We start from the raw sequence: 12,522 nt of genomic DNA, 5'->3' as shown, positions 1-12,522 counted from the left end.
TTTGAGCATAACTTCAAAACCTTGCTAGAAATCTAAAAGATGAAAGTGTTAGTCACTCAGTTGTGTCCAACTCTACAAGCCCAAGGACTATAGCCTTCCAGGCTCCTCTGTCCATGGGATTTCCCAGGCAAAAATACTGGAGTGGATTGTCATTAAAGTTTCACCCAAAAGAAAGTAGGTAAAATGTAGTGATTTGCCTAAAAATCAGTGTGTATACACAATAAGATAGTATACAAATTTGTGCTATTCATTGCATTTTACTGAAAAATGATGGCTGATTTTCATGTAAATAAAGCAAATGTTTATAGGTTCATCATTCTGCTTTGAGTGAAAAAGGAGAAAAGAAACATCATAGTGATTTCCTGAAAATATTTTAAAGCTAACTCTCTGTAAATCTCTTTGTCATCAAGTACATTGAAAATGTTATTTCTAATCTTTATAGAATTTTTAAAAACTGCTCAAATTTAAAAAACTAATGAGGTAGATAAGAGAATATATTGATTAAAAATATAGGAATAAAGAAAGCTGCTTCCTAGACACAGAGTCTTCCATTTAAGTTGTGCAGTCACCATGCCCTATCTCCTTTCTGTCCTACCCAATTCCAATTTTAAAATTGAAAGAGTTTTATAAGTATAGGTATTTATGCTGTAGAAAAGTTGAGCCCAAATGGGACAAGAAAATCATTTTCTCTGGAAGCACACTTCCAGGAGTGCATTAATTTCAGTTCTTTGATAAAAACCTCATTCACTTCCCACCCTGTGTTCTCCTTCCTCTCTCATACATGATAACCTGGTTTAAATGAACTATTTGTCTGATAGATTGAGGAAACAAACCGTGAAAGGTACATTTGTCCCTATCAAAATGTTTTCTTATAGGAACACAGTAATGATACATCTATCAGCTTCACTAAATTGCCTCAGGCAGTTATCTGTACTCAGAACTTCAAAAAATGTTGCCGTTGTTCTGGAAAGAGTTAAGCCATGGGGAAAATAACATCCAAATTCAACAACTGCCTTGGTCTTGCCCCGTTAAGAAACTTGATAAGTCTCTTGTTCTGTGCACATTGGTCAGCATATACATAGAGGCATTTAAAGAAATTTTGTGTTTGTCACTTAATGACTGGCTTTTGTAAAGGCACTTTTACATTATACCTGATTTGAACACACTGATTTTCATTTCAGTGCAATTTTATCCTGTGCCTGTTTGTCGTCAGTGAAATTATGAATGCATAAATGAGGCGGATTAGTATCTCAGTTGTTATAATATGATCATAGTGCATTGATGAGCTCTTACTGGAACTTCAGTCTTGCTGCATAAGCTACTAAAAGCAGGAAATAATTCACATGATAACAATGTATGACATTTTTATATTTATATTAAAAGCAGAAATGGCAAAATACTTAATTTTGAGAAATTAAAAAGAAAGCACATTTTTAAATCTCTAAGAATTATTTTAAATAATTAAATAGTGTTCTAAATTAAATAGCTTCCCATATATAGTGTTTCATAATAAAGATGAAGCTGACATTAATTTTATAATTTTAAAAAATAGTGACATATTACTTTTGCTTATTACTTTGAGCATATTCACTCCCCAAACCTGATCTTTATAGCTGAAGATGAAGATATTAAAAGCGCTATTATCATTACATTTATGAACTTGATGGGTTGGCAGAAATTTCCCCAGTTTAGCCTGTCTTATCAAATTTATAACGATTACCTTGCCTTCCTTCCTTAACAACACCCTCTTACAGTGACAGGTAAGGCACAGCAATATTATTTCCAGTGCTACTTCTTGAATCTCCCACCTCACCTTCTCCACCATGTGAATTTGATTTTTTCTAAACCATGCCCCTTTTAAATCAGAATCAGAATTTTTAAACATTAACAGAGTACACATTTACACATCATGCAAATTTTTTTTTCTAAAGAGTTTCTTTCATTATTCCTAATTTATATTATACTGATACATAAGAACTGTTAAGCATAATTACACTAAAGATTCCTCTTTCTTCAGGATTTTAAAGGAGTTAGTTTCTTTTGCATTTATGGTATATGTAATTCAATATGATTTAAACAAATACAGCAGTAATTTCCCTCACATTAATATTATGGAAATGGACTACAATAAAATATCAATAACAAAAGTATTTTATTCCTTTACAAAAATCACTTGCTTTAAGGTTCTGTTGCATTTATATTGTAAAATTACTTGCACAATTATCAAGCCCTAAAATTTTTCTTTTTTTCCATTTTGCTGTGTTAGTTTTGTTTACTTGTTTCTTGTTCCTGTAACAAGATACTGAATAATAAGAAAGTTGGCAAGTAACAAGCATGATTCTTGTATTCTTAAATTTTTTGAAAGAAATTTTAATCAAAATAATACTCAGATTTTATTTCTTCTGGTTTCAATTTAGTATATATAGTGAAACAAATATATATATATGTATTACTACATGGCTAATAGATGTTTACCAACAAGTCTCTAAATTGAAATAACCAGAATAGATGTTCAAAGACAATCAGTATTAAGTGATCCAGGGAGTTTATAATTTTCAGAGATTGGAACTCACTGTAAAATGGAATAGTTCATTCTCTGGAAGAGAACTTCATTATTAGAGATAAAATGAATGAGGCCCGGCAATATGGCCTCCCCAGTGGATCTCATTAATTCAGATAGTCTTCTGCCCTGGAACCACATAGAATCTTTGCAATTGAAATATAGTTGGCATAGAATGTTCCTAATATGAGGATTTCTGTAGCGAGAAGTAACCTGTAATTACCTGAACACACATACACAAACATATCAGATTTTCTGTATCATGAAGTATTTTTAAGTGTTAATAACATAAAAACATTTTAGGTACCTATTTCCTGAAATAAATAATTTCTATTTCCTGAAAATTTTCAGGATATCTATTTCCCATCTGATATTTATCACTATTTGAATATATATTAACATAAAATATCTGGAGTTTGGTTTTTTAGGTATGCAAATATCTTCTGTGGCTTATTGTATGTTTATTGATTGCTAAATTTCCATCTTATGAAGCCAAAATTTTGAACACCACTTTTAATCAATCATCTGAGTAATTTGCTTTTGCCCAGAACATGTATTCTTAAGTTTGCTATTCAGGTTGCTTGTCGATTATTGAATATCTGCTTCTTGTTGAATTCTACCTTCTGATAACCAAACAAAGTTGGCTTAAATAAGTATACACGATACTCAGAATTTGGCCTCATGCGTAGAGTCAAGTTTGGTGGAAATCTCCATTACTTTTAGTTTTGACCCAGGTGCAAAATTCCCCCACTTTGCTATTGAACAAAAATAACTGCACCAGATAAAAGTCTATGTGTATCATTGTATTAACAAACACCAAACAGGATTCAGGCTTTCCTACTTTGTTAAACACATCCTTAGGGACATTTGCATTCATTTGGATATATTTTCACATTAAAAAAAAAAAAGAAAAGAAAAAAATGTGTGGATAAAAAAAATCTAATATGAATGCATATACCCACAAAAGGAATTGAATAAATTAAGTACAAAAAGCAGTGTAGATCGAGCCAATAAATAAAAAAAATAAAGCTTCTTTACTGAAGTCAAGGGATTAGAAAAACTAACTTTTCAAAAATAGAAAGTGGAAAAACAGGAATCACTTCTCTTTAAGTTTAATGTATGTTCTATTTGGAGATTTTGTTAGAAAAGGTCTAAAAAGGCTTTGGTGGACCTAAAATTTGATTCTTGTTTTATAGATATTTGGTTTACAAACTAAGGCAGATTTCTCCTCCTCCTTTGGTGTTCAACTACTGACTTGATAGGGACTGCATATTTTGTATGTATCTTTTTAGAATGGTTCTCATTAAAACTTGGAGACATGGAAAAATATAAAAATAAAACAATATAACAATTCTCCTTGTTTGCTATAATTCAGTACAACTCTCTCTATGGATGTCTATATTTTATAAAAATAATAAGCTCTTTAAGCAGTTAACTAGAGTAATTATGACATGAGGTACCTTTTTCATCAAACTAACTTTTAAATATCTTTCATTTCCGTGATTTTCTTAAACAATGGTAAAAGGCATTTTTCTAATTGAAAAAAAAAAAAATAGTGTTATTATGACCAGTTGGAATTAGGGGGTAATGTCAAAGGCTTTATCCTGATTCCAGTTCAGTCAATATTAACATCTTGTTCCCTTCTTTCCTGTATTTAATTTTATTTTAATTTCCTCCAGAGATCAAAAATAGCAGTGTATGAAAAGATGTGGACCTACATGCGATCAGCAGAGCCATCAGTGTTCACTAGGACTACAGCTGAGGGAGTAGCTCGTGTGCGAAAATCCAAGGGCAAATTTGCCTTTCTCCTGGAGTCCACTATGAATGAATACATTGAGCAGCGAAAGCCATGTGACACAATGAAAGTTGGAGGAAATCTGGATTCAAAAGGCTATGGAGTAGCAACGCCCAAGGGCTCTTCATTAAGGTGGGTGGAATAGTATAACAATATAACATGTGTTGTTATAGTATTCCACCTTCCCTGATGTCCCTGAGAGAATTATTTTGTTTTGTGTGTGAACATGGTATGTTTGTTTGTTTTTCTTTCTTCCATTTCATATTTTTTGGTCAACAATCAGGTAATTTTTTAATTTTAGAATAATTAATCATGATCAGCATATATCTTTTAAGGCCATATAAAAACCAAACTGGTTGAACACTAGCTGCTTCCAGTGGGCCTAAAACATGGGTAGCATATGCTTCTATATCTCATCAACTTTTTTTGGTCACTGAAATCTACATTCTCATTGTGTCAGTAATAATTCTACATTTTTCATTATTTTTTAAAATTATGCCTGCCCACTAGTTTCTATGAAGAAATCAACATCTTCTAGAAAAACACTTTTTTTTCCATTTCAATGTTTCATTTATTATGACATCATTATATTTTTAGAAAATCCTGATGTTGTACTGATGCTAACTTTGCAAATCACATTTATTTAAAAATGCAGGAGGGAAAACTGGGCTCTGATTTTATGGTGCTTACTCAAGTCACACTCTCATCTGTTGCAAACGGAGTATGGCGTAAGTAAGATCTGTAAAATTAGACCCAATAACAATGCAAAATTGTTAACACATAGACCCCTAAAATATGACTTACAACTAAAGCATCACACATGTGGTTAACAGCCCACAAGTGTTAAAAGTGGCACTTTAATTCTTAAGGAAATGTTGGTTAAACCTGCCCCTTTTACCCTTTTGGTCCTGGACATAGAAAATTCACATGTTTATGTCCAGGAGGCAGTGTTTCCTATTTTCCTTAAGTAATAAAGGCTGCTTTTGTGTTACTGGGGCTAGAATAAAGCCGGGGTCAAAAGTGACAACTGACAAATTACTCTGGTCTCAGTGCTGTTTAGGAGAGATTCATACAAAGCACAGATTCAAGAGGAAATCAGAATCTTTGCTAAAGGAATTAACCAAGAACCTGATCTTGAGAAATGATGTTTCTGGTAAGCCTCTGAAAAATTAAGGTAATAAGACCTGTACTATTGCCTAGTTAAGAGTGAACACAATATAATAATATATGATTGGTTTCGAAAGGGGAATTGCAAAGTGCTTTGGGTGTGTGTATTGGGTGGTGGAGGAGTTGAGACAAATATAAAAAACAAATACTAGTACTGAAAAGTTGTGTTAAACCAATATTTTGTGCTTGCAAACAACACTGTAATAATTAGAAAGTGGTTTCATGTTATGTTCAAAAGGGATGATTTTTAAAGAGAGAAAAACGTTAGCCAGTAAAGACAAATTTGAGTGTCAACTTTGGCAATTGTGAAGTCAGGTTTATTTGAACATACTTCCCATGTGAAACTGGAGAAATGTGCAAGGGGGAAGTCCAACATAAATTATCCATGGGAATCCTCTAACTATAACAGAGGAACCTGTAGTTCTTAAATAATTCTGGGCAAAGTATAGATCAATAAATAATGTTAAATATCAAAATAAATAAATCAATTATCCGTAATAAAATTCTACCCCCAACATATTTAGCCATTCAGAATCAGGCATCAGGATATTTGGTCTTTAAAGGGTTTATTTTGTTTAATGAAATATAAAAATGATGTAATCTCAATGAGGCCATGTGGCAAATACATCTCCATCAAAATAGTAATTACAAGAGTACAAAGTATAAATAATTTTTTAAAAACCCAAAGGGAGACAGCTATGGTGGTTGGTATGTAGATCACTGTTCAGACTATTGATTACATTCACTGGATGCAGCATTTGCTCTTAGTTAATTCTCTGTGGATGTGGCTGCCTTGTCCTCTGTCTTGTGTCTACTGATAAAAGTCAAGTTCCAGGGACTGAATTTGGCCCGCAGATACTGGTACGCCTGATTCCCATTGATAGCAACAGTGTTCCCGTCTTAAATGTGCCACTTTGTCAAATCCACACTACAGGGATTGTTTGGGGGGAAGCTGAAGGACTTCATCTGTCTAGAACTGTATAATAATCAGCTCTGGCCTCCCCCTGCTTTTCCTGTCTTTCCCTGGATCTTGTTAATGAGGCAGTTGTTAAACTCAGCTTCCTGGGTGAAGAGTTTGTTTATGTGCTTTGCTTTATACATGCCACAATTTCCTGAGCAAGCTGGCCCCTGCATGACAAAAACAGTCCTTTTGCCCTGCCTTTGAGAATACTGGAATATGCCAGAATATGAATACTGTCAGTGCCAGCTAACCAGCATTCACCTTACCCACACCTCTTCACTCCTTCACACTTAGCCCTACTGAGTAGGAGGCTCATTAAGCTTAAATTCTTGTTCTTATTCAACCAGTAACCTTCTGCTTCAAAACAGGGAAACTAACGTAGAGAAGAATGTAAAGATGGCCTAATAGGCAGCTTCTGTAGAAATGATAAAATGCAAAAGAATTGCAGTCCTTGGAGCAAAATCCAGAGGGTATACCTGCATCAGAGTATCTTTGAAAGCTTTCTTCCTTATTTGTTCAGTTGAGACTAAGTCTGTTTTCCTGTAAGATCTTTTTTAACCAGATTTTTGGGTTAATAGTTCTGGATACAGTGAGACTGGTCTATTTCGTTGTCATTAATTATGGCTTTCTTTCAAATGCTGCTGTTTTGATTCATGGGCAACATGAGACTTTAAGAAAAGGAAAGAATCTTCCTTCTATATAAGTATACATAGTAAAGTTGTATACTTTACTATCAAAATAGTACTTTCTTTTGTATATTATCTATATTACACTAGTTTCTATACTCTTAACTTTCCATGCAATAAGTAAACTGATAAAGATTCCTTAGAGTGAAGCATAATTTAGCTAATACAGATTTATTGGCTATTAAATGGTTTTTAAATGAGAAATACCCTTTTTAAAGATATTCATGGTATCTAGAATCTTCAAGTATCTCTAGGGAACCTAGAAGTAGATCATATCTTCAGAATTCTCCTGGCCTTTGTAGGAATGTGTATACTTGACCTTAAGGTTTGAAGTCAAGTTAAAGAACTAGTCTGGGAATTCCCTAGAGGTCTGGTGGTTAGGACTTGTTGCTTTCACTGCCCTGGACCCGTGTTCAGACCTTGGCCAGGAAACTAAAGTCCTGCAAGCCACACAGTGCAGCTAAAAATAAAATTTTAAAAGGAAAAAATGAATTTCCTGTACTTTTATTATTCAACAGTTATAATCCCTATTCAAATGTTGCCTTCTCTAAAGATATGCATTATTTGTGTAACTGTTGCTAGTATAAGACTAATGATCTGTCACAAAAAAAAAAAAGTCTTCCAAGAGAAAGCAGCCCCAAAACAACTTCATCAGTGTTTGAAATCTGGAGGGAAAAGAGGTCCAGTTGGACTTGCTAATGCCACAGGAGCCTGTGGCAGTGGGAGCTGATCCTTTGAAACCAAGCTCATCACGCTCAGTTTAAAAGAAGCCAACTTAGAACCCCGCAGCAATAGCGTGGCAGGAGGGGACAAAGTACTAGAATGGGAATAGCAGGGTACATCTTCATTGGACCTTTTATTTGAGTGTTTAACACAGTCACTGCCCTCATCAGACACTTGGCTCAATTCTAAATCTATATCAGGGTAGGTAGCGATCTCTGTATGCCAAATTATGTTTCTTCCACTTTGGAGTATTTTTTTAGAGCAGATGTATTCAATTTAAAATTTAAATTCATCTGTGAAAAATATATTATCTGTAAACAACCACTTTCCTATGTAAAATCTGTGGGACATATTTAGTCATCAGTTCAGGAGTTCTTAGAAAGTTTAGAAAGGAGGAGTTTCTTGATATTGTTTGTAAGAATAAAGTTGTAGTCTATTTTTGGTGTTAGTAACAAGTCAATTGTTAACACTTAATGTAGACACTAGTAAAACTTAAAAGTGCAGAAATTTAAAGCTCGGTACTTATTAGTACTCAGCCTCAAGTATATATGCTTTTGTTTTCTGGAAATGAATTACAGATTAGTACACAATTTTGTTTTTTTTTAACTATTATGGGATTCTCATTTATAAATATCCTTCATTTTATTTGGTGTCATATTAAAAAATGCTACAGATAACTTATATATTAAAAAATGTTACAGATAACTGAAATATTTAAAAATGCTGCACAAAAACTTAGTTCTTGTGATCTCTTTATGTTTTGGAACTCAGTCTGATAGCCTAGCCTTGGGATTAGAAAATTCACTCATACAGACATCAAGAGAACCTCTCAGCATACATGAACACAAACACGTGCAATTCCCCTGTCTGTGATATGCTTAAGCACTTACCCTGCTTGCAGTTAGAGATGTGGAAATACCAAGTATTTCACATTCACATGGTACAGGTATCAGTGTTAAATATGTCCCAAGGGGAAATACTCCTCCTTAGCATTCATACATTCCATCCTTTTCTTGCTTGATATTGAGTACAGTAGGAAACGTAAAACTTTCCACTGCCATTTAAAATTTTAGGTTTTTCAGTTAGCTCTTTTCCTACAATTAAAAGATGATTAAAATTACAACTTTCCATGCAAAGGAAAAAAATCTTTCATTTTTCTACATTTCTTTAAGATTCATCAAGCATTAACATTTTCCATTCTTCCCTCTTATTAAAAAAATGCTAATACAATTTGCCTTCATTCACTTGCCAGTTTATTCAACAAATGGTTGTTGAGTTCCAACTGAGAATTTACCAAATAGATTTCAAGTTGTTCGCTCTAGGGATGTATTGTGGCTAGCTAGGTAACACCATTAGACCCTTTCTAAATTCAGTATTCAGCTGTTTTTCTAAATTCAATATTCAGCTCTCCATTGCATTTAGAAGCTATATTTTAGTAACTTGCCTGAGAAAAGTGAATAATACGTGGCTGTTTTATACTACCTCAAAGGGGATTAAATTTAACAAGATAAAATTGCTAAAAAAAGAAGTTCAACAGGTAAACCTTCACAAACTGATTTAACAAGAGATCTAAGACTAGATCTCCATTTTGACAGTGCAGTGAAAAGCCAGAATTCCACACTGCTGTTCTTTCATCCCACACTATTATCTTGTAAACAAATACTCTTAAGTATAAAGAATTCTCCCAAAGAATATCTATATCTTATAAAATTCAAGTTAATTCAATTTCAACACACAACTAATGTGAGTGCAGAATCTATAACCTTGAGTTGCACATGCCACATATATTTAGGAAACATAAAGTTGTCTCTAAGATGAAAGTTCATTACCTGATATGTATAAATATGCTTTAGATGTGTTTCCTCTTACTATATGTCTAATAGCTGGACAAGTTCCATATTATGTCACTCATCTTTATAGATCATCTCACTACAAGAATTGGTTTCCAGAATTGCAGTACTAGTGTTCAGCTTACAAAGGGGACACAGAGAAACAAGAAAGCAAGTGAACAATGGGTCTGTTCACCCAAGATAATATCAGTCAAGTTTGTTTGGCCTGGTTTGTTATTCATGTTTAAGAGAAGGAAGATAAAATATTTTGACAGTCATTTGAAATGAACTGGAAAATAGCAAAGACTATGGTTTAGAGTATATATTCTGTTTTAAGTAGAAATAAGAAACTTTAACCTGTTTATTTTATAAATGTTTATTTCTCCCCAAAAATCAGTCCTATTACTTTTGTTTTCAAAATGATATAACCTATATTTGAGATAGCTTTGCTACAAGCATAATATCATATGCACCTGGCAACACCTGAATAGAAAGTCACCATTCAACTCTCCAAAATACCACACCTGGCCTCAAACTTTCTCATAAATGTCATTATATTGACTCTAAGAACATTTTATAAATAATAATATACAAACAGAAGTTAAAGATACTATGAATACATTGTCTATCCTCCATTAATATCACAAATGGCTTTTTCATGATTGCTGCTGCTGCTAAGTCACTTCAGTCATGTCCAACTCTGTGTGACCCCATAGATGGCAGCCCAGGAGGCTCCCCCATCCCTGGGATTCTCCAGGTAAGAACACTGGAGTGTGTTGCCATTTCCTTCTCCAATGCCGGAAAGTGAAAAGTGAGAGTGAAGTCGTTCAGTCGAGTCCGACTCTTAGCGACCCCATGGACTGCAGCCCACCAGGCTCCTCCGTCCGTGGGATTTTCCAGGCAAGAGTACTGGAGCGGGTTGCCACTGCCTTCTCCTTTCATGATTAAAAGTAGTTTATTTTTAATGAACAGGTACCATACTTTCTGAAAACCTTAAACATTGTTAGGACTCATTCAAAGAACGAAATACACTTTCAAAAACTTTGTAAAGCCATTTCAACACGTTTCTCTATCATCACACAACTCAACAATGAAAAAACATTGACGGCATAAAAATATTCTTAGCATTAAATTGTGCCTTGCAAAGTATACTATGCCAAAATGTGCAAGAAATCTATTGCTTTAAACTCTACTGACCAAAATCATGACATCATATTGAAATAACCATGGTTTTATTTATATTGCTTTTTCTCTAAGCTTCTCAATGAAGAAAATGCACAAGTATTTTTTTACATAAATGTTAAAAATTCAATCTGCTTTCTCTAAGTGTTAAATCTTTGGGAGATTACCAAAATAAACATCAAACTGGAGTCAATCAAACAAGTGTAACACAAGCAACTCACTTTCAAAGGCGATATGAGTATATGGATCCCTCTCCATTGTTGCTTTACTATGCAAGTTTATATAAAAACTGTCAAGAACTATCTGCAAGGCCTCTGCTATTATAGAAGCCTAGTCATTTTATATTTGGAGCTGAGAGATATACAAGTTCTAAACATCCTTTTTGATAGAGTAACAGGCCAGAATACTATTAGTAAATAAGAGAAGATATCACCAGATCCCCAGTCCCTAGTTGCCTCTCTTTTCAGGTGCTTGTAACTAGGACCCAGTTACAAGTATTATCAATAAGTCATTGCTACTGACTTTAGGATGAAAGGCAAATGCTTTTTAAAAAGCATGAGAAATAGAAAACTTAAAATTAAACCAATATCCAGAACCCTAAATCAATACCCTAACCTTTGGCTTATGTTTGAGGCTAGGCTAGCCCAAAAAAAATGGACCTGATTGTCTTCCAGAGTAAATATGAAGGGCATAGACTAAAAAAAAAAAAAAAAAAAATTACTTTCTATGAAATGATAGAGTAATGATAATATAAGGCAAAGAATCAATCTATCATTTAATTAATATTTTTAATTTGTTCACTTTTAAGACATAATGTTTGAATTTAGCTTCACGTATAACTCTAAAAATTTCTGGGCAGGCTATTTCGAAAGTGAAATAATATTAGTAAAAATACAGCATTATAGTTTTCAAACCACTTTCATATATGCATATACATATTTACCTGCTCCTTTTAACCCTCTTATGATGTCATTTTATTATAAAGGAAGACATAAGTTAGAGATGTTAAGTGACTTGCCCACATTCCCACACAGCTGAGATTGGAAATGCGATCTTCTGACTCTCTCCAGTGCTCTTATGGGAAAAGAACAACAACAGCAAAAACCTATTTACTATAACTATAGTTTACTTTGAAAGGTTATTGAACAGATTCTATGATTATTCCATGTTGTAGTTTCATCAATATTGATAATTTCAAGGTATATTGAAAATACCCATATAAGAGCTCAAGAAATTATAATTTTTAATTCATATTATAAACTAAAGAAACTCTTGCTAAGTTAACTAAATTAGACAGAGGTAGGTTTCAGGTCAACACAAAGAAAAATTTTATAACAATTAAAATTGGTTCAAATAATGGGGGAAAATTAGCTATATTTCCCAAATAGAATGTTGTTCAAATAGAAGAGATTCTCACATCTCAGAGAGTACAGACAGTGACATCTAAATTCTCATCTCATTTTGAGAGTCTGAGATTCTGGGTCATGTCCTGAACTGTCTTTAGTAAAACAGCCAAAGAATTCTGTTATACCTCTTTGAAGCTGTGGACACTTAATAACACTAGGGGAAAATTCATTCCCAGAATTTTAATAGAAGCTCATCAGGTTTGGGGATTAAGT

At 33.5% G+C, this 12,522-nt stretch overlaps 1 protein-coding gene across 1 annotated transcript in view; it reads left to right on the top strand.

The window, feature by feature from the left end:
- The window catches only part of GRIA4 (glutamate ionotropic receptor AMPA type subunit 4), a 412,492-nt gene that overhangs the window by 363,249 nt on the left and 36,721 nt on the right, over window positions 1-12,522 (top strand). The window contains exon 12 of the mRNA XM_061154923.1: window positions 4,240-4,487. Coding sequence (XP_061010906.1) covers window positions 4,240-4,487 — 248 coding nt within the window. The remainder of the gene's footprint in view (window positions 1-4,239; window positions 4,488-12,522) is intronic.

Source organism: Dama dama, chromosome 1, assembly GCF_033118175.1.
Source record: "Dama dama isolate Ldn47 chromosome 1, ASM3311817v1, whole genome shotgun sequence".
Lineage (NCBI taxonomy): Eukaryota > Metazoa > Chordata > Mammalia > Artiodactyla > Cervidae > Dama > Dama dama.
This window is presented reverse-complemented; position numbering and strand designations above follow the sequence as displayed.